This window comes from Balaenoptera borealis (assembly GCF_965194805.1).
Source record: "Balaenoptera borealis genome assembly, chromosome: 13".
Taxonomy (NCBI): Eukaryota; Metazoa; Chordata; class Mammalia; order Artiodactyla; family Balaenopteridae; genus Balaenoptera; species Balaenoptera borealis.
The window spans coordinates 15856721-15880236 of record NC_138870.1 but is presented as its reverse complement, the minus strand read 5'-3'; the positions used below and the strand labels follow the sequence as shown (position 1 = coordinate 15880236).

Below are 23516 nucleotides of genomic sequence, written 5' to 3'. Positions count from 1 at the left end.
AGTGACTGGAGGGTACAATTGGCAATTAATGAGCAAGGCCACTTATCTTAAATATTCTGAAATACCTACAATATTCTCCCATTATTAAGAATGTTGTTTTTCTGGGGACTTCCCTGGTGGTACAGTGGCTTGTGCTCCCAATGCAGGAGGCCTGGGCTCGATTCCTGGTCAGGGAACTAGATCCTACATGCTGCAACTAAGACCTGGCGCAGCCAAATAAGTAAATATTTAAAAAAAAGAATGTTGCTTTTCTGTTTAATTCTTCAAATGGTAATAGTTTTCTGGAGGAAAAGCTCTGAATTTAACTACTTCATTCTAGAAATGAGAAAACTGAATGCCAGATAGCATAAGTGGTTGACTGATTGTGATTAGTATGAAAAAAAGAATGTAGAGTGTAATCAGTAAGCCCAGGCCCACCTGTGTTACCACTGCCAATGACCTATAGACGTGAAGGATATATATGGGGATAGGTGGGAGATGTGCCTAGAGAGAGTTTTGTAGGAGTCCTAGAGCATGCTGGTCTTCTGCACAAGCTTAAATGTACTGGGACCTATTGATGAATTTTAAACAGAAAAACATCGTGATCAGATATTTCTTAGAAAGTTGACAGTGCAGCATTGTGGAGGAAAGAAAAAACAGCAGTCAGCCTTGGAGAATGTCATCAGCAAAGCTCCTTATAAGCTCAACATATTATATTCTCTGAACAGTCCCTTCTGCTTTCCTTTTAAGTTCCTGAAATGGTAGTAGTGCTGTCTCACATTCCCTTTATAACCCTGGTCCTGGGAATGGGGTAGGTAGCCTCCTTGCATCTCCTTGATCTTCCAATCTCCACACTTTTTTTCCGTATAAAAATGCCCTGCTTTGAATATCCATGTCTACTGACTATACAGTCCTCTCCCTCTTGTTGTTGCACTTGTCTACTGATCTCTAGGTCACTGACCTTCATTCCTACAACATTTTAAACCCTGGAACATTGTCATTTTCTGCAATAATACTTGTCATAACTCACACTTATTTTAACATTGACACAAAGCATCCTTCTTTATGGTAGATTCTTTGTTTTTAACTCATCTCATCCAATAATCTTGTTCTGCATCTTACTCCATCACTCACTCCTGTTCTCTTGATCTTATCTGGATCGGTGACTGAAGTTCTTCCATTGTCTTGATTTCTAGCCTCTGAGTCTACAGCCACCCGCTCCCTCCTTTTCAGCTCTCTTCCTCTAGTTATATAACTCGAACAATCTGTTGACCTTTTCACTGACCCTAACTCCTCTCATTATTGTCATATCCCTCCTTGGCCAATATGGATCTCACGGTCAATACTTATAATAACTCTCTCGTATACTCCTTTTAACTCCTTTGACCCTTTCTCCCGTTATTTTATTATTCACTTGGCAAAAAACAAAAACGAAAACAAAACAACTCTGGTTCCTCTCTGCCAACTCTGCAACTGTAACAGGTGTGCTGAATGTTGCTGGAGAAAAGCACTCAACCGTGCTTACCGATCTTACTTTCACCTCATGCCCACTACCTACAAGTCGGTGCTCAATTTTCTGGCAATTTTTCACATCACTACCCCATTTATTCTTCCATTCACCTATAGGACTATTTAATACCGTAGCCTCACTCCTCAAAATGCCAACATGCTTTTCCCTTCTTTCAATCTGCTCAAGGCTGTCTTTTTTTTATTGGCTGCACTGTACGGGCTTGAGGGATCTCAGTTCCCTGACCAGGGGTTGAACCCAGACCATGGCAATGGAAGGGAATCTTAACCACTAGGTCACCAGGAACTCCTATGGCTGTCTTCTTGTTTACAGAAAAAACAGAAACAGAAAAGAATTTCTATAAGCGCCCAATATCTATCATCTTACCTTACCTCTGCCATTTCGTCCACTACATAGGTGGACTGCCTGTGCTTTAATTTGAGACTGATTTGGGCACTAGATCGCATGCCCTCTTCTCTAGTCAAGGTCATCACTCCGGTATCTGGCTAACTGCATCACCAATTTTTGCTTCTTCAGTGGATTTTCCTACCAGCATACACATATGCTATAATTCATTTCAGTAAACAAAATGCTTACATTTCCCTGCACACTGTTTTTTTCCTATTCATCTTTAGTAAAGATTCTGCAAGGATTGTTTTCCACTTTCTATCCCAAATTTCTCTCTTCACATTCTCTTTTGAACCCATTCTAATAAGGTTTTTGTTCCCAGCACTCTCACCAAACTGTTTTTGTTAAATTCACCAATGACATCCATTCTGCTAAATTCAGTGGAAAATTCTCAATTTTTGACCCATTAGTAGCATTTGAAACAGCTTGTCATTCCTTCTTCTTTGAAATAATTTCTTATCTTGGATTTCAGGCACCACGTTCTTTTCTTTTTTTAATTAATTACCTCCACGAGTCATTTATTTATTTATTTATTTATTTGGCTGCACCACATGGCATGCAGGATCTTAGTTCCCCGAGCAGGGATTGAGCCTGTGCCCCCTGCAGTGAAGCATGGAGTCCTAATCACTGGACCACCAGGGAATTCCCAGGCACCATATTCTTTTGGTTTCCAACAGATTGCTCTTTCTCAGTCTCTTTTGTTGATTCTCTTCCATCTTCTCAAACTTTAAAATTGGTGTGCTGCATGGTCTCGTCTTCAGACCTCTTCTCTTTTATATTTACATTTTCACCCTAAGTAACATCCAGTCTCATGGCAATGAAAACCAATTATTAGTTGAAACTCCAATATTTATATTTCCAGCCTCTCTTTTCCCCTCAACTCAAGACATTCAACTTTCCACTTGACACCTCTACTTAGAAGTCTCACAGGCAACTCAAACTTAACATATTTTGATCCAAGCTCCTGAAAACCCTCATTCTGCACTGCTCTTACTACAGTTTTCTCCATCCATCACACCAAACATTCAACCAATGCAAGCTTGTATGGCCATAAAGGTGGGTTGGTGGCCTGCACTTATTCTGATTAATCAGTTCCTGTGCCCTAACAGTTGTTAAATATTTGGAACATCCCTCCTATGTAAAACATTATATATTTGGTGAATAAATTAATACATGGTTTGGTATTTGTCTTAAGGACTCTGAAGTTATTGGACTTTGATATCAGTGATCCATGTAAACACATTAGGTTATATTAAACACTCTATGAGGTTATACATATACATTTTTTTGCTAGAGTAGATGTTTATCTAATATAGGATTCTTAATGTCTAATAATGTGTTCTTAAATTAGAAATTCAGTCAATAAAGAGCAAACTTGAAAGCCAAGTGAGCAATTTTAAATCAAAATCTGCATCAGCTTATATTTTAAATTCAGAGCTCGCATTAATATTTTGTTTACCAATTATATTATTAAGACATTGGTAATTTAAAATCATTGATTTTTGAGACAGTTGATCAATTCAAAGTTGCTCAAAACCTAAGTGTTTTTCCAGTATCCTATGAACATATTATTATTCTCAAAGACTACAGAGAGTTAAAGTCCTTGCAAAGATAAGAAATGATGTAATATAACACTGGAATCAATTTTTTCTTTCTTTAAAATAACACATTAAGAATTCCCATTTATTAACAGACCAGCCAACATCTAGAACTGACCGCAAGATTTAGTTTCAGTGAGTTAAAACAATAAGCTAAATCTCTCTCAAACTCCATGAAGCGCCGTAAAAATGTGAATTTAAAAATGAATTCCCATAAGCGTTTTAAATCAAAGTTGAACAGTAATTGTATTTTATTGCTTTTTTCATAAAGCAGCTTGTCATAATGTCCAGTCTTTAATGTAGTTCAACCCACTGTATTTGTAATGGAGTTACATGGAAGAATGACACTATGAAAAATAGTGAAACTTTTAAGGAATCTTTTATAATTCTGGTTCTCAAATGTCATCAGCATTTTACCAGACTCTGAAAAATAATCTTGGTTTTACTGATGATACACATATGACATTTATCCTGCCTGCATCGTAATCTCAGCCGGCTCCAAATAGGAAAAGAGCAATGTAGTGACAAATGTAGTAATTAACATCTGGGTTTAGCAAGCAGGGAACAAGAAACATATGTTCATTATTAAGGTAGGATTTACCCGTTTGGATTTATTTTGACATATGATTTCTGCTTAAAAAAATAATATTGCTTAAGCCATGATAGCATTCCTTATTTTAAGGGACTTCTAGAAATAAGCAACAATACTGAGAAGAGCTAAAAATCACAATGAATACATGGCTTTAAAAAGTTTTAAAGCAACTGCTGTTTGTATGTCTCAGCTAAACTCAAATGTGGGTACACATTTCTTTAGGTACTGCAATCATTTGCTATAACTTTTATTACATATTTATATTGCCCTTTATAAAGATCTTAATTTAGTTCACAACACAATTCAACTAAAACAGAGCAAAATTTAAAAAAGCAACAGGAATTCCTGTTATCACAGCTTGTGGAATGAAACTGCAAACACTTCAAGAAAAAAAGAAGTTTCAATGAGTTTGGGAGAAGGGAGTTAAGCTAAACAAACAAAAACCAGGTAGATATAGGGCTAGGATGTCTAAACTGATGCTTGCAGCCTCATTAGAAGAGATATTAAAACAGTGTATAATTGTAGTCCTCATTTATATCTGTTTTCTTTTATCAACCAATTTGTGTGCAGGGATGAAAGGGGAGGGAAGAGAGATGAGGAGAAGAGAGAGATGGTCTCAGGGATTTACAGTCATCCCTCTATTTGGGCTGCTCTTGTGTTTGTAGATCAAACCCCCAGAGACATCTCTCCCACCTAACTTAACTCTGATACCTGAGACTGGACTACAAACAGACTCTGCATCTCATTTCCTTGACAAAAAGCAAGACTGCTTACAATTGAGTATGCCTCAGAAGGGTATATAATATTTGATTTTAGTAAGGTAAGGTTGTTCAATTTCATATTCAAGCTGCATCTTCTACTTTCTTTTCTCTCCCTTTTCCACTCACTGCTATGTATTATTTATGTTCATGTCTGTATTTATCACCATATTATAAACTCACTGAAAGTAAACTGTATATTGCATTACTTTAATCTTTCCAATTTGTTCTCTACAACTAATTTAAAGCTTTTAATCTAGAGTGTTATACATAGTAAGTGATCAGTAAAAATTAAAACATCGTTACAAAGTTATGTACAGTGATATAAAATTTTTTTAAAGTTACAAATAAATGTATCACATAACTAAAAAAGAATGTGAGTTTTAATGTATAGACATAATAGGATTATTTGTCTTTCCTATACTGTCATATGACAAGCAGCTATGGAAGAAGAAAAGTGTTTTTATAAGGATTTTTCTAGGGTCAGAGATGAGGATTAACCTACCACAGGAGTATTCCACACAAATATAATAAATTTACTTTAAATCTCTTATTTTATTAGAAGAGGAAAAAAACTTATGTGTTTTTAAAAATTTCCTCTAAGTTGTTCATATCATTTAAAATAATTACAATATTTATGTTACATACCTGGTTTTATATATTTTAGTGTTTATAGACATAACTGTTAAAACATATGAGGGAAGAGAAGAACTTCATCAATAATACAAAATTTTTAAAAAGCTCAAAATAATGTGAATTATTTTGGGATTATTTATGTGATTTTTAGGCCAATAAAGTTTTATTTAGTTGATCTTAAGATAAGTTTTTATTCCTTGACTATAAACAAACTGAATCAGGGAAGCATCCACCAGCATATGGAGACAAAGCTTTCACTGTGGTCAATCCATTTGAAGATAACTGAAAATTGATGACATAATGTATCAAGGAGAACCAGGGTGATTAGTCAGGTCACATTATTAAGGCTAGTCAGCATCTGCTTATGTCCCTGTCAAATTATTACTGTTCAATGACTGTGTCATATGTATAGTGAGTATTGTATCAAGACCCATAAAGTTCCTTAGGAAGAAAGGAAAGAAAAACCTAATGTGTGAAGTTGTGAAAGGCTTTATGAAGCCACTAGAACACATCAACATAGAATACTGACAAAGATTGTAAGCTTCTCAGAGCAGTGTACATATGCGATTCAGCTTTTGAATTTCGAGAATAGAATTTCCCAAACCTGGCTGTGTATTGGAATCACTTATGTTCTTAAAAAACAACACATACAAGGGAATCCCCATAAGGTTAACAGTGGATCTTTCAGCAGAAGCTCTGAAAGCTAAAAGGGAGTGGCAGGACATATCTAAAGTGATGAAAGGGAAAAACCTACAACAAAGATGACTCTACCCAACAAGGATCTCATTCAGATTCGAAAGAGAAATTAAAACCTTTACAGAAAAGCAAAAGTTAAGAGAATTCAGCACCACCAAACCAGCTTTACAACAAATGCTAAAGGTACTTCTCTAGGCAGGAAACACAAGAGAAGGAAAAAACCTACAAAAAACAAGCCCCAAACAATTAAGAAAATGGTAATAGGAACATACATATCGATAATTACCTTAAATGTAAAGGGATTAAATGCTCCAACCAAAAGACATAGACGGGTTGAATGGATACAAAAACAAGACCCATATATATGCTGTCTACAAGAAACCTACTTCAGACCTAGGGACACATACAGAATGAAAGTGCGGGGATGAAAATAGATATTCCATGCAGATGGAAATCAAAAGAAAGCTGAGGTAGCAATTCTCACATCAGACAAAACAGACTTTAAAATAAAGACTATTACAAGAGTCAAAGAAGGACACTACACAATGATCAAGGGATCAATCCAAGAAGAAGATATAACAATTGAAAATACTTGTGCACTCAACATAAGAGCACCTCAATACATAAGGCAAATGCTAACAGCCATAAAAGGGGAAATCGACAGTAACACAATACTAGTAGGGGACTTTAACACCCCACTTTCAACAATGGACAGATCATCCAAAATGAAAATAAATAAGGAAACACAAGCTTTAAATGACACATTAAACAAGATGGACTTCATTGATATTTATAGGACATTCCATCCAAAAACAGCCGAATACACTTTCCTCTCAAGTGCTCGTGGAACATTCTCCAGGATAGAACATATCTTGGGTCACAAATGAAGCCTTGGTAAATTTATGAAAATTGAAATCATACCAAGTATCTTTTCTAACCACAACGCTATGAGATTAGATATCAATTACAGGAAAAAAAACTGTAAAAAACACAAACACATGGAGGTTAAACAATACGCTACTAAATAACCAAGAGATCACTGAAGAAATAAAAGAGGAAATCAAAAAATACCTAGAAACAAATGACAATGAAACACAATGACCCAAAACCTTTGGGAGGCAGCAAAAGCAGTTCTAAGAGGAAAGATTATAGCAATACAATCCTACCTCAAGAAACAAGAAAAATCACAAGTAAACAACCTAACCTTAAACCTAAAGCAATTAGAGAAAGAAGAACAAACAAAACCCAAAGTTAGCAGAAGGAGAGAAATCATAAAGATAAGATCAGAAATAAGTGAAAAAGAAATGAAGGAAATGATAGCAAAGATCAATAAAACTAAAAGCTGGTTCTTTGAGAAGATAAACAAAATTGATAAACCATTAGCCAACTCATCAAGAAAAAAAGGGAGAAAACTCAAATCAACAGAATTAGGAGTGAAAAAGGAGAAGTAACAACTGACACTGCAGAAATACAAACAATCATGAGAGATTATTACTACAAGCAACTATATGCCAATAAAATGGACAACCTGGAAGTAATGGACAAATTCTTAGAAAAGCACAACCTTCCAAGACTGAACCAGGAATAAATAGAATATATAAACAGACCAATCACAAGCACTGAAATTGAAACTGTGATTAAAAATCTTCCAACAAACAAAAGTCCAGGACCAGATGGCTTCACAGGCAAATTCTATCAAACATTAAGAGAAGAGCTAACATCTATACTTCTCAAACTCTTCCAAAATATAGCAGAGGGAGGAACACTCCTAAACTCATTCTACGAGGCCACCATCACCCTGATACCAAAACCAGACAAAGATGTTACAAAAAAAGAAAATTACAGGCCAATACCACTGATGAATTTAGATGCAAAAATCTTCAACAAAATACTAGCAAACAGAATCCAACAGCACATTAAAAGGATCATACGCCATGACCAAGTAGGGTTTATCCTCGGAATGCAAGGATTCTTCAATATATGCAAATCAATCAATGTGATTCACCATATTAACAAATTGAAGGAGAAAAACCATATGATCATCTCAATAGATGAAGAAAAAGCTTTCAACAGAATTCAATATTGATTTATGATAAAAACTCTCCAGAAAGTGGGCATAGAGGGAACCTTCCTTAACATAATAAAAGCCATATATGACAAACTCACAGCCAACATCATTCTCAATGGTGAAAAACTGAAACAATTTCCTCTAAGACCAGGAAAAAGAAAAAGTTGCCCACTCTCACCACTATTATTCAACATAGTTTTGGAAATTTTGGCTATGTCATCAGAGAAGAAAAAGAAATAAAAGGAATCCAAATCGGAAAAGAAGAAGTAAAACTGTCACTGTTTGCAGATGACATGATACTACACATAGAGAATCCTAAAGATGCTACCAGAAAACTACCAGAGCTAATCAATGTATTTGGTAAAGTAGCAGGATACAAAATTAATGCACAGAAATCTCTTGCATTCCTATACACTAATGATGAAAAAACTGAAAGAGAAATTAAGGAAACACTCCCAATTACCACTGCAACAAAAAGAATAAAATACCTAGGAATAAACCTACCTAAGGAGACAAAAGACCTGTATGCAGAAAACTATAAGACACTGATGAAAGAAATTAAAGATGATACAAGCAGATGGAGAGATATATCATGTTCTTGGATTGGAAGAATCAACATTGTGAAAATGACTATACTACCCAAAGCAATCTACAGATTCAATGCAATCCCTATCAAACTACCAATGGCATTTTTCACAGAACTAGAACAAAAAATTTTACAATTTGTATGGAAACACAAAAGACCCCAAATAGCCAAAGCAATCTTGAGAACGAAAAACGGAGCTGGAGGAATCAGGCTCCCTGACTTCAGACTATACTACAAATCTACAGTAATCAAGACAGTACGGTACTGGCACAAAAACAGAAATATAGATCAATGGAACAGGAGAGAAAGCCCAGAGATAAACCCACACACATATGGTCACCTTGTCTTTGAAAAAGGAGGCAAGAATATACAATGGAGAAAAGACAGTCTCTTCAATAAGTGGTGCTGGGAAAACTGGACAGCTACCAGTAAAAGAATGAAATTAGGACACTCCCTAACACCATACACAAAAATAAACTCAAAATGGATTAAAGCCCTAAATGTAAGGCCAGGCACTATAAAACTCTTAGAGGAAAACAGGCAGAACACTCTATGATATAAATCACAGCAAGATCCTTTTTGACCCACCTCCTAGAGAAATGGAAATAAAAACAAAAATAAACATGTGGGACCTAATGAAACTTAAAATCTTTTGCAGAGCAAAGGAAACCATATACAAGACAAAAAGACAACCCTCAGAATGGGAGAAAATATTTGCAAATGAAGCAACTAACAAGGGATTAATCTCCAAAATATACAAGCAGCTCAATATCAAAAAAACAAATAACCCAATCCCAAAATGGGCAGAGACCTAAATAGACATTTCTCCAAAGAAGATACACATATTGCCAACAAACACATGAAAGGGTGCTCAACATCACTAATCATTAGAGAGATGCAAATCAAAACTACAATGAGGTATCACCCCACACTGATCAGAATGGCCATCGTCAAAAAACCTACAAACAATAAATGCTGGAGAGGGTGGGGAGAAAAGGGAACCCTCTTGCACTGTTGGTGGGAATGTAAATTGATACAGCCCCAATGGAGAACAGTTTGCAGGTTCCTCAAAAAACTAAAAATAGAACTACCATACGACCCAGCAAACCCACTACTGGGCATATACCCTGAGAAAACCATAATTCAAAAAGAGTCATGTACCACAATGTTCATTGCAGCCCTATTTACAATAGCCAGGACACTGAAGCAACCTAAGTGTCCATCGATAGATGAATGGATAAAGAAGATGTGGCACATATATACAATGGAATATTACTCAGCCATAAAAAGAAATGAAACTGATTTATTTGTAGTGAGGTGGATGGACCTAGAGTCTGTCATACAGAGTGATGTAAGAGAAAACAGAAAGAGAAAAGCAAATCACGTATACTGAAACATATATAGGTAATCTAAAAAAAATGGTCTGTTGAACCTAGGGGCAGGAAAGAAATAAAGATGCAGATGTAGAGAATGGACTTGAGGACATGGGGAGGGGGAAGGGTAAGCTGGGAGGAAGTGAGAGTGTAGCACTGACATATATACACTACCAAATGTAAAATAGATAGCTAGTGGGAAGCAGTTGCATAGCACAGGGAGATCAGCTTTGTGTTTTGTGACCACCTAGAGGGGTGGGATAGGGAGGGTGGGAGGGAGGTGCAAGAGGGAGGGGATATGGGGATATATGTATATGTATAGCTGATTCACTTTGTTATACAGCAGAAACTAACACAACATTTTAAAGCAATTATACTCCAATAAGTACGTTAAAACAAATAAAAAACCCCAACACAGATACCTAGATACAGTCATACCTTGGAGATATTATAGGTTCAATTCCAGACCACCACAGTAAAGCAAATATCGCAATAAAGCCAGTCACATGAACTTTTGGTTTCCCGGTACATATAAAAGTGTTGTTTACAATATACTGTAGTCTGTTAAGTGAGCAATAGCATTATGTCTAAAGAAAACCAATGTTTGTAACTTATTTAAAAATACTTTACTGCTAAAAAAATGCTACCTATCATCTGAGCCTTCAGCGAGTCAGAATCTTTTTGCTGGGGGAGGGCCTAACCCTGCTGCTGCTGCTGCTGACTAGTGAGGGTGGTGGTTGCTGAAGGGCGGAGTGGTTGCAGCAACTTGTGAAAATGAGACAGCAGTGAAGTCTGACCCACTGATGACTCTTTTTGACAAACGAGTTCTCTGTAGCAGGCAACGCTGTTTGATAGTGTTTACCCACAGTAGAATGTATTTTGAAACCGCAGTCAATCCTTTCAAGCTGTGCTGTTACTTTATCAACTAATTTTTTTGTTGTCATGTCAACAGTCTTCACAGCATCTTCACCAGTAGATTCCACCTCAAGAAACCACTTTATTTGCTCATCCATAAGAAGCAACTCTTCCTCATCTGTTAAAGTTTCATCATGAGATTACAGCAATTCAGTCCTATCTTCAGACACCACTTCCAATTCTAATTATCTTGCCTATCACATCTGTAGTTACTTCCTCCACCAAAGTCTTGAACTCTTCAGTCATCCGTGAGGGTTAGAATCAACTTCTGCCAAATTCCTGTGAACGTTGATATTTTGACCTCTTCCCATGAGTCATGAATATTCTTCATGGCATCTAGAATGGTGAATCCTTTCCAGGAGGGCTTCAATTGACTTTGCCCAGATCCTCAGAGGAATCACTATCTATGGCAACTATAGCCTTAAAAAATGTATTTCTTAAATAATAAGACTTGAAAGTCAAAATTACTCCTTGATCCATGGGCTGCAGAATGGATGTTGTATAAGCAGGCATGAAAAAAAACATTAATATTGTACATCTCCATCAGGTGCATTGTCAATGAGCAGTAATATTTTGAAAAGAACCTTTTATCTAGGCAGTAGCTCACAACAATGGGCTTTAAATATTTAGTAAACCACGTTGTAAACAGATGTGCTCTCATCCAGGTTTTGTTGTTTCATTTATAGAGCATAGGGCACAGTAGATTTAGCATAATTTTTAAGGGCCCTAAGTTTTTTGGAATGGTAAATGAGCATTGGCTTCAACTTAAACACCAACTGTATTAGCCCTGACAAGAAAGTCAGCTTGTCCTTTGAAATTTTGAAGCCAGGCATTGACTTCTCCTCTGTAGCTATGAAAGTCCTACATGGCATCTGCTTCCAATAGAAGCCTGCTTTGTTTAAATTGAAAATCTGTTGTTGAGTACAGCCACCTTCATCAATTATCTGAGCTAGATATTTTGGATAACTTGTTTCGGCTTCTACATTAGCACTTGATGCTTCACCTTGCACTTTGATGTCATAGAGACTTTCCTTAAACCTCATCAACCAACCTCTGCTAGCTTCAAATTTTTCTTCTGCAGCTTCCTCACCTTTCTTAACCTTCATAGAACTGAAGAGAGTTAGGGCCTTGCTCTGGATTAGGCTTTCGTTTAAGGGAATGTGTGGCTGGTTTTCTATCCAGACCGCTACAACTCTCTTTTATCAGCAATAAGCCTATTTCTCTTTCTGATGATTCATGTGTTCACTGGAGTAGTACTTTTAATTTCCTTCAAGAACTTTTACTTTGCATTCACAACTTTACTAAGTGTTTGGTTCAAGATGCCCAGCTTTCTGACTATCTCATCTTTCAACATGCCTTTCTCACTAAGTTTGATCATTTCTAGCTTTTGCTTTAAATTGAGAGATGTGCAACTCTTCTTTTCACTTGAACATTTAGAGGCCACTGTAGGGTTATTAATTGGCCTAAATTCAATATTTTTGTGTCTCAGGGAATATAGGGAGGCCCAAGGAGAGGCCGAGAGATGAGGAAAAATCAGTGACATGGACCAGAACGCACAACACTTATCAAGTAAGTTCAGAGTCTTATATGGGTGCAGTTTGAGGCACCTCAAAACAATTACAATAGTAACATCAAAGATCATTCATCACAGATCACCAAAACAAATATAATAATAGTGAAAAAGTTTGAAATATTGTGAGAATTACCACAATGTGACACAGAGACACAAAGTGAGCAAATGGTGTTGGAAAAATGGCACCAATAGACTTGCTCAAAGCAGGGTTGCCACAAACCTTCAATTTGTAAAAAAAGCATAATGCCTGTGAATGGCAAATAAAGTGAAGTACAATGGAACGAAGTATGCCTGTATCTCCCTTTACTGATATGACGAGCATCTCTAAGGATGGGCCTCAGAACATACTTTTAAAAACCTCTTCATGTTATTCTCAAACAATTGATCACTAGGTACTATTTTTGCACCCTTGGCCAGAAAGTATACAATGTAGGCAATCAATAAACATTTGTTGAATGATGGAGACAGTAGATTTTGAAAGTGGTCCCTATTGTGCCAGTGCCCACGTTTAATTTTTGTTGATTTTATCTTCGTTAATATAGCACTAACTTATTTACTTTGTAGTATAGAAAGGATGACTAATAAACAGATGTAGGATTTACATCTTAGGAAGATATTTTCTTGTACTCCAAATACTCATTGTACAAAATTCAATTAAATTATTAGGAGGTTGTTACTTTGGGAGAAACTCCTCTAATATCAGCTTCCTTTTGTTTGATACTATTATGGGACAAAATGGGATTGCTCTCTTCGGGAGTCCAGTGTTAGAAGATGGTTGACATATTCTCACTTGGAGCATTTCTGGAATCTGTGATTTCACAGTCATATCTCATGTTTGATGATATAAATATCTCTTCTGTTTTCTTCTATTTCTTCTCCTTTTTTTTCCCTCACTCAAATCCTAGATCTTAATTCATCCAAGATAAAAACAATGAGGTGTTTGAAATTTCTTCAACCTTCCTTTCCCTAAATATTGACCAATAGAGTTTAAGAACAATATAAAAACATCTCTTCTTGGGGCCTCTACAGTAGTACTTATTAGCACATTAGCAAATGTGAATGTGATGAAAACTGTGAGGTACACGTTTGGTGGTCTTGTTCAGCTTTCTCTATGTAGCTGTGATTATGATAAGCAACAATATTCATTAAACCTTGTTGTGATAAACTGCACTTTGCAAGTCTTCCCTACCTGTATATGTCTGACCCCTTTGCTTTTCCCCTTTCATAACAATCCTCTGCTAACAGTTCTATATGAAACCATACTCTAGGCAGATATACTTAGGAGTTCCCTATTGAAAGCCTGCTGCCATCTGAAGACAGATCTCAATATTTATCCTACTCACACTAGGACCAGAAATCAGAAGCCTCTCCACTTTGCAATTACTTGCCTCTGCTTAAATAGGCCAAAGCCTAACACTTTCAATGGTTACTAGATATTTTGTCAATTATCCGGAAAAGGCACAATCTTTAAAACAGCTTTAGTATAATCAGTAAGGCAGCTCTCAACATGAAAGATGACAATCCCATCCACTATCCTCTCAGCACTTACCCTTACAGACAGTTGCCATATCCAAGTGCCCTTCACTATAGCAAAGTGAATGGACATGACCTTCACAGAATGTCAGAGTTAGTAAAGAACATTAAGATTTCAACATACTACATTCCTGAATATGCAAAAAAGCACTTGAAATCCAATGAAATAAATTCAGTTGCCTTGATCCTATAGGACAGAAGCTTATCTTATAACTCATTTCCCATTACTCACTGATTGAGACCTAAATACTAAATATATTCAAAAGATATAATACAATTTATATTGAGCATGCTAATACAATAGATAAATTCATGAATATGCAAGATACCTACACATAATTATTTAGTACACTGTAGCTTTCCTATTGTCTAATGCTGTTTTCAAACATCATTTTGCATCTTTGTTTTCAGTTATCCTATTACTATACATGGTTCTGTTCCCATGATGAACAGATACTGTTCATTTTTTCTCTTTGTTCATAACAGATATGTTACAGATGTGCTCTGAGTGATCTTTCTGAAGGGTAAAATCATGAACCAGTGCACTATTAATGCTTATCACTTAGGGCATGGCCAGGCAGTGTTCCTGGGCTTGGCACTAGGTAACCTGTGGAGACTGTCCTCAAGCTTGCAGCTAGCAGGATTCTCAAGATCATTCTCTACCAAGCCAGAGGTCTCTGTTCATGGGGTTCATGTGGGATTATACAGTGGGGTGAGAAAAAAAAATCAAAATTACATTCATATTTACTTTATGGTATCATCCAAAATTTTTTCCAAATTTTGCATTATTTTTCTACAAATTTTAAAGCATTTATCACTTATTAGTGTAGTAGTTTATATATTAAAAATAAATAAATTGTATGTTTTGGAAACATGTGCTAATTTAAAATAAAACTGGTAAGGTATAAGAATAAATAAGTTAAGAGACTGCTAAATACTTTCCGGATGCAAAGTTTCACTCTGCTAGGTTTTGAAAAACAACATAAATCCTATAGGTTAATATATGTTAATAATTCTGTTATTTTTCATTTAAAATATATATTAAATGTTGATGAGATTATAAGTTTGCTATATACATGGGTAAAAATTAAATGAATATAATCATTGAGTTCTTTAAGCTTCCAAACAAGAGAAAAGCATGTAACCATAATGCATGCTTTGTCCTTGTAGTTCCCCTTGTCTAGCACAATTTTTCCCCAGTTTCCATTTACTAACTTCTATTTGCCCTTTAATAACAACTTGAATGCCATACTCCCTGGGATGCCTTCTCTACTTCACTGGGAACTGGGTTAAGTATACCTTCTTAAGTGCTCAGGCACTTGTCCTTTGATACAAAACAGCATCTCTAGCTGAGCTACCAGCCTGGAAATAATATTGTAGCACAATGTGCTTGAGTCCAGATTTGCAGAAAAACAATGATATAGTAGGGTACCTTAGTAGCTACTACATTGGAAACCAAATGTCTGATCATGTCCAAACTGGGGGGAAAAAAAAAAGGAAAGATGACCAGAGTCTGAAATAATGGTTCTCAAACATTGTCATGGATTAGAACTCCCTGGAGGGCTTGTTAAAACACATTGCTGGACCTCATCCCCAAAGTTTCTGATTTAATAGGTCTAGGATGGGACTGAAATTTTGCATTCTCATACATTCCCAGATGAGGTTCCAACCACAGTCCAGGAGCTGAGCTTTGAGAACCACTAGCCTTAGGAGCTGGTGATAGGGATTTAAAAGTTTCTCCTCTTGACCCTGACTATATGCAATCTAAAGCAGTCATTATTGACAATTGTGATTTTTTTCTAATAGCCTTAGGATGCTTGTGATCTGAATTGTGGACTTTTCTTAAGTGGGTCTATTCATCATCAAACCACAATATTACCCAACTGGGAGGTATAGCAATAAGCCAACATCCTGAATCAGCAAACCTACAGTTAGGAGACAATTTTGAATACATTCATTAATATATTTTATTTTTAAATTTCAGTAAGGTTTCCTTGATATATACTGACTTAATCTACTATACAACATGTAATTAAAACAATTCACACTCAGACTGGAAAGTAATCTCATCTAATGTCTTTCCCAAGCTCCACATGGAGAAGGAAGGTTGTTGAATTGACCACTGAGAAAAATAGGGTTATCTGACTCAATTAAGTCCTGGTTATGGGGTCGGTTGTAGTCCTCCTGTTACAGTGCCTGTAACTTACTGAAGTTCAAAGTATGTCTGTATATACAGCATGATATTATATATGCGTTTCTTAGGTCAAAGTATAACCGGAGTGCTGGTAGGATTTAATCAAGACTGCAGAAAAATGATCAAATTACTATGTTGTACACCTGAAACTAATATAATATTGCAAGTCAACTATACTTCAATAAAAGGAAAAAAGACTAGAGTCCAGGAATGGTCTGTTAATGTCCTAATCAAGGCTGCACTATCGGGGTGCCTGGATAGAGCAGGAGGAAATAAGAGGTTCTCAATATTTTAATCAGGCAACCCATACTAGAGGCAGTCAGTGTAAGTAGTTCTGTTAAACTCTCACAACTCAATCAATAATAGACATTTTAAAAATGCTAATTATTGATATAATTAAAAGCATGCTAAATGTGGGGGAGAGGATGAGGAAGAAGAAGTAGAGCTATTAAATCTTCATCGTATGACATTTATAAATTTAAAAGTTGCTTTTTTCTTTTCTTTTTATTGTATCTATATGAGATGATAGATGTTAACTATATCTACTGTGGTAATCATTTCACAATATATGTAAATCAAGCCATCGTGCTGAACACCTTTAAAAAATGGACATTATTAATTAGCATACTGAATGTCAAAGGATTTTGTTCATAAAAATGGTAGCTTGTTGACTAGCATGATTAATATTAGAAATGGGCTCTCACTGGTGACATTAAAGTTATTCCAGACATGTGGATTAGCTAAAGATATTCCATAAATAGTCTCCATTCTTGCATCAAAAGGCAAAAAACCTAACAGGCCTTGTACCCTTTACCCTTAGAGATGATGTTTTAGATAAATCCCTAAAAGATCCTATGTCTAGCCAAGAACTCTGGAGGATTCTGTTAGCTTGGTACCTGCCTTTGTAACTTACATTTGTCTCACAGGACCTTGCAAGCAAGATGGTGATAGGAATTTAATAGTAAAGGGAGCTAATCCTTCCTTGAGTCCTCAGAAGGAGTTGGAACAGCTGTGTGCATGTGTAGGTTGTATGCACATGTGTGTATGGGGAAGGATCTTAAGAGTCTTTTTTTGATGCATATGACAGAAGGGAGCAAAATTGGGGTCTGGCATGTCTCTTCAATTTTCTAGGCCACTCAGAATCACTGATGAGTAGTACCAAAACCTCACCAAGAAATCCTTAAATACTTTTTTTCAGATGGGAATTGACCACAGACTTAGATCCTCTGAAATAGTTACCTATGAGCGACAAGGTTCATCAGAACACAGGATGGGGGTGAGGATGCAGAACAGCAGATATTTCTGAAAGCTGAGGGGTAGCATGACTGCAGCTGTAAGCTCCTATTTTTAGTGATATTAGATTTGGTCATTTAGTCCAGACCTCCTATGGAGAATAACTGGAATAATTAAACAATTTGTTTTTAAACTTTGCTTGAAAGCATCAGAGAGCTAACAAGATAGTGAAGAATTACCAGGCTAGGATCTGGGGCAAGACAGTCTTGGGGAAGTGAGCTTGGGTTTTGGCACAGCTTTTCTGTTGTGGGTTTTTATTGATATAGGTTGGAGCAGTGGAATGGCTGGGAGGTAGAGCAGCACTTTTGACCACCTTGCAGAGTTAAGAGGAAAAGGAATGGAATCCAGAGCTTCCAAGTAGATTCTCGGTGAGTCTGCCTTACCTTGGGTTTAGATCCAAAGTGGCTACATCTAAGGAATAAGGATGAACCAGTAATAGTGCCTCACAAGAGCTACAGTTCAGTTTTGAATAATCTGAATCCCTGCAACTGAATTTCAGCAACCCTAGATTGTTAATGTACTCAGATATTATAATTCTCTAGACCAGGATAACAGTAACATAGGCATCCAATTTCTACAAAGGACATTGCAGTACAATACGTGGCCACAATAAAAAGGAAAATAACCAGGCTCACAATGGAACAAGATGACATGATTAAAAACCAGCAGAAACATTAGAAAATAAAAATGTACATGCAGTAGGTCCCAATATTGGCATTTTTAGGAAGATTTTAAATAACTGTGCTTATGATTTTTGAAGAAATAATAAAAAGGACAGATTTTCAGCAAAGAACTAGGAACTGAAAAAAAAAAGGAAATTCTGAAACTGAAGAATAACTGAAATTAAGAACTCAAAGAATGGACTTAACAGTATGTTAAACACAGATCATTAGAGAATAAACAACCCAAAAGATAAGTTAGAAGAAGCTATTCAGAAACTAAGTCATAGAGGACAAAGAATTAAAAATACAGGAGTAAAAGTATGAGACTTAGAGGGTACAATGAAAAGGATAGACATATATGTGATTACAGTCCCAGAAAAAGAGGGGAGAGGAAATGGTATGAACAATATGTGAAGTGATAACGACTGAGAACTTTCCAAAAGTGATGAAAGACATCATGGCACAAATTGAAGAAGTGCTGAAGCTCAAGCATCATCAGTAGAAACAAAGTCATATCTGAGCAAATTAAAGTAAAACGGCAGAAAACCAACAGTAAAAAGAACAATATTATAAAGAATAAAAAAACTTTTTCAAAGAGGCAACAAATATAACAGATGGATTCTAAACAAAATCAGTGGAAGCTAAAAGACAATGAAATGATAGCCTTAAAGTTTTTAGAATAAAAGCATTGCTATCCAAATGCTCAAATACCAAATAGTCAGCAAAAATATCCTCCAAGAATGAAGGTAAAATAAAAACTTTTCAGACAAATGCAAATTTAGAGGGTTTTTTTTAGCAGCAAATTCATATTAAGGGGAATAGTAGATGGTGTTCTTCAGGTAGAGGGAGAACAATCCCAGATGGAAATTCAGAGTTACAGGAAGCAATGAAAATGAGATATATGAGTAATATTAAATATTGATTGCAAAAACAACAATAATAATTACTTATGAAGTTTATGGATACAGATACAGATATATATTTTTAGTACAGCATATAAAACTCAAGTGGGTGAAATAGACTTAATCCATGGTCCAGGAAAATTCACAGTGAAAATTTTATAAATATTTTTAAGGAATGATAAAGAAAATACAATACTGTATATAAAAACCTGTGGGGTGCTATTAAATCTTGATTAGGAGAGAGGAGTTAGAGTTTTAAATGGGTAAGTGAAGATAGGTTGAAAATAAACAAGTTAAATTAACTATCTGAGGATGTTATAAATAGAAAGGAAGCAGAAGGAAGGAAATAATAAAGATAAAAAATAAGTGAAACAGGGCTTCCCTGGTGGCGCAGTGGTTGGGAATCTGCCTGCCAATGCAGGGGACACAGGTTCGAGCCCTGGTCTGGGAGGATCCCACATGCCGCGGAGCAACTAGGCCCGTGAGCCACAATTACTGAGCCTGCGCGTCTGGAGCCTGTGCTCCGCAACAAGAGAGGCCGCGACAGTGAGAGGCCTGCGCACCGCGATGAAGAATGGCCCACACTTGCCGCAACTGGAGAAAGCCCTCGCACAGAAACGAAGACCCCAGCACAGCCATAAATAAATAAATAAATTAAATAAAATAAAAAAATTAAAAAAAAAAAATAAGTGAAACAGAGAAATAATACAATAGAGAGGGTCAATAAATCCCACATTTCATTGTTTACAAAGATTGGTAAAATTCATAATCCTCTGGAAGTATGGATCAGGAAATATGTGTGAGAAATTGAAGAGTGAATACCTTTTCAGATCCTATAAATGTTAAAAACATTATGATAGGATATTATGAATAATTTTATGCCAATAAATTAGCACAAATTCCTATAGAAATGTAACTTAACAAAGAGACCCAAGAAGAAATAGGAAATGTGAAATGTCTTATAGCTCTTAAATAAATTGAATCTCCAGATCTATATGACTTTACAAATTAAAGACATAAAACCAATTTTATACAAACTGTTCCAGGGAGTAGGGAAAAAAGCAGTAACTCTTCGCAACTAATATTATGAGTCCAGCATGTTCTTGATTCTGAAACCTGGTAATGACTTTATAAGAAGGAAAAACTCCAGGCCAATCTCTGTCATAAATAAAGATGAAAACAAATGCTAAAGAAAATGTTAAATCAAATCCAATAATACATAAAAAGTATAATACATTACGTCCATGTAGAGTTTATCCTAGTAATGCAAATTTGTTTAAAATTAGAAAGTTCTTCAGTGTAATTCACCACATTAGCAGAATAAAGGAGAAAACTAGGATTATTGGTGATCATTGTTCAGCCCAGTAGATTCAGAAAAAAATTTGATACATTCGACCTTCTTTGTAAAAACTATTGGCAACCTAGGAATAGAAGGAAACAAAATAATAAAGGGTACCTACAAAATCTACATACTTAATGAGGAAATATTAGACACTTCTTCCCTGGATTCAAGAATAATGTAGGGGGCTTCCCTGGTGGCGCAGTGGTTGAGAATCCGCCTGCCGATGCAGGGGACACGGGTTCGAGCCCTGGTCTGGGAGGATCCCACATGCCACGGAGCAGCTGGGCCCGTGAGCCACAACTGCTGAGCCTGAGCGCCTGGAGCCTGTGCTCCGCAACAAGAGAGGCAGCGATGGTGAGAGGCCCGCGCACCGCGATGAAGAGTGGCCCCCACTTGCCGCAACTGGAGAAAGCCCTCGCACAGAGACGAAGACCCAACACAGCCAAAAATAAATAAATAAATAAATAAATAAATAAATTTAAAAAATTAAAAAAAAAAAAGAATAATGTAGGTATATCCACCATTACCACTTCAATTCAATATCTATTGAAAGCCCTAGAGAGTACAAAATAGCGAGGAAAAGAAATATAATATATGAATATTGGAAAGAAAAAATAAACTCTTGTTATCTGCAGACAATATGATTGTAAGTTGAAAATTCAAAAACAATACAGATAATTATTAGAATTAAAAGTGAAGTTAGTAAGATTGTTGGGTAAAATGTCAATATACTAAATCAGTTCTATCTATATACTGGTGAAAAAACAGGAAAAGGATTTTTATAAAAAGTACTATATCTAGTATAACAAAATACTTCTAAGCCCTCTATGCACAGAAAAATAAACAATTATTGAGAAAACATTCTAAAAATACTTGAATAGGTATATGATAATGGATTGAAAGATATTAAGATGCAATTTCAACTAAAGTCCTGGTTGGTTTTTGCATGGAATTGACAAGATAATTTTAATTTGTACATTTGTTGAATAAATGTAGGACTAAAAATGTTATCATAAAGTGTTTAAAAAATATTCCCAGTAATAATACATAAAAGAGTCCATATTTTATGTAAAAATATAAAAGTAAATTGTAACATACGTTTGCAACTTCATACGATCCATTTAATATCTGTTCCATGTAATGATTTAGGTCTCTGAATCTTTTGTGATCTGAATTTGTAAAAGGTAAGTGCCACCAATGAGGAAACCTGTTTTAAAAGAAAAAAGTACATCTTCATTAGTTTGAAAATTGGCATCTGTAACTTAGAATTGTTCATAAAGTTAAAGCTGCATCAGATGGAAGGGCCACTGAAAACTTTTTTTAAAAACCATAGAACGCATGATTAATTCTGAGAGTTTTATTAACATGGCTGTGGTCACTTGTGCTATTTTAACTATCATTAATATTAATACTAATTTAATTTAACATACTAAATTAATATATATTTCCCTTCTTACTCTATTTATGGCAGACCACACAATTTGTCCTTTAAATACATGTGGGGAGTTAATAAATACTTTCTGAAGTTTAATGATTCATAATTTTTCAAAAAGGTCATATGGTATTGTTTGCTCTGGGTTCACGAGGGACATTGCTACACTAAGTAGATTAAACATTTTACCAAGCATATGCTTCCATCTGGTCTTAGTCTTTTGGAACAAAGTATTACTTTCCCCAGGGGTCTAGCTTGCAGAATTTCCTCTTCACTATCTTATGATTCATCTTGACGGGCTAGATGTTGATTAAGACCAATTATTGGTGGCATGACCTGTTAATGGGAAGCATTTGGCAACGCGTTTTGCTGGTTAAATGTATCTTTTTTAGGAACTATCTAGCAGCTTCCTCTGACTGCAGTCTTGCTGTTGCTTCCTTCCTCTTCTGCTTCTTTGGTACAGACCTTCCTCTGGGCAAAGAAGCATGGGGGATGGTGAAGGGTTGTTAGCAAACACACAGAAGTATGTGACAACTGCAGAACATCCCATCCATTGCTTCCTGTTGGAAGTGTCAGGGAAGTCCAAAATAATATTTCTGTGTATTTAAATAACTGACATTTTACTTTTTTACTCTTGCTTTACTCTTACTAAGGCTTAAAGTGTTAAAAATTTTCATCCAGATTTAAGTATCATAAAAATTATTACCATATATAATTAATCAAAACATAGAAATACATTTGATAAATAGGTGGATTTTGCTGGTTTTAAATATTAACTTGTATATCTGTGGGTTAATTTTCTTTATTGTTAGAATAAAATGGAGTTCAACATTAGTTCTATTCCTTTTTTTATAGATGTATGTACTAAAAAAGTCTTGTGTGTAAATAAGTACATAAGAATTAAGGAATTCAGCTCTAGTAATGTCATTCAGTTGTTTAAAATGCTTTTGAGTTATATGTCAAATATAACATAGTAATCAGTTCTTGAAAATGATTTTTTAGGATATTTTATCTGACGGTGCTACCATGCCCTCCCTCAATTTTGTTCACACCAAAGATTAAGAAACACACGACCTGCAACCAGATTTGATACCTGGTTATTAGAGTAATTCATTTTCTCAATACCAACACCAGTATTTTGATTTGCCCTTTATTTAATCCTCAGAGATTTTTTACTCCCTGGGACAGTGTACCAAAATAAAATTCTGGGTGGCTGGGAGAAGAGCAATGGTGAAATTAGGAGAGGGAAAGGAAATCAACCTTTCTCAAGCAGGTGACTTTAAAGAAGACCATTAATTTCAAGGAAGATTCCCATGCCTGTGTATTCTTAGAAGTTGGAAGAGGTACAAACAGCCTGATTTGAAGACCACTGTTACATGCTATGACTAATTTGAATTTTATTCTTTATGGCTCTAACTTTCTGATCATACTTTCCAGATTGGGTTTACATAATTCTCATAGAGCTTCTC

At 35.7% G+C, this 23516-nt stretch overlaps 1 protein-coding gene across 2 annotated transcripts in view; it reads right to left on the bottom strand.

Annotated features, from left to right (window-relative positions):
- Positions 1-23516, bottom strand: part of PIK3C2G (phosphatidylinositol-4-phosphate 3-kinase catalytic subunit type 2 gamma) — a 406235-nt gene that overhangs the window by 63569 nt on the left and 319150 nt on the right. For both annotated transcript variants that reach the window (XM_082351876.1, XM_082351875.1), the window contains one exon: positions 21714-21822. In XM_082351876.1, coding sequence (XP_082208002.1) covers positions 21714-21822 — 109 coding nt within the window. The remainder of the gene's footprint in view (positions 1-21713; positions 21823-23516) is intronic.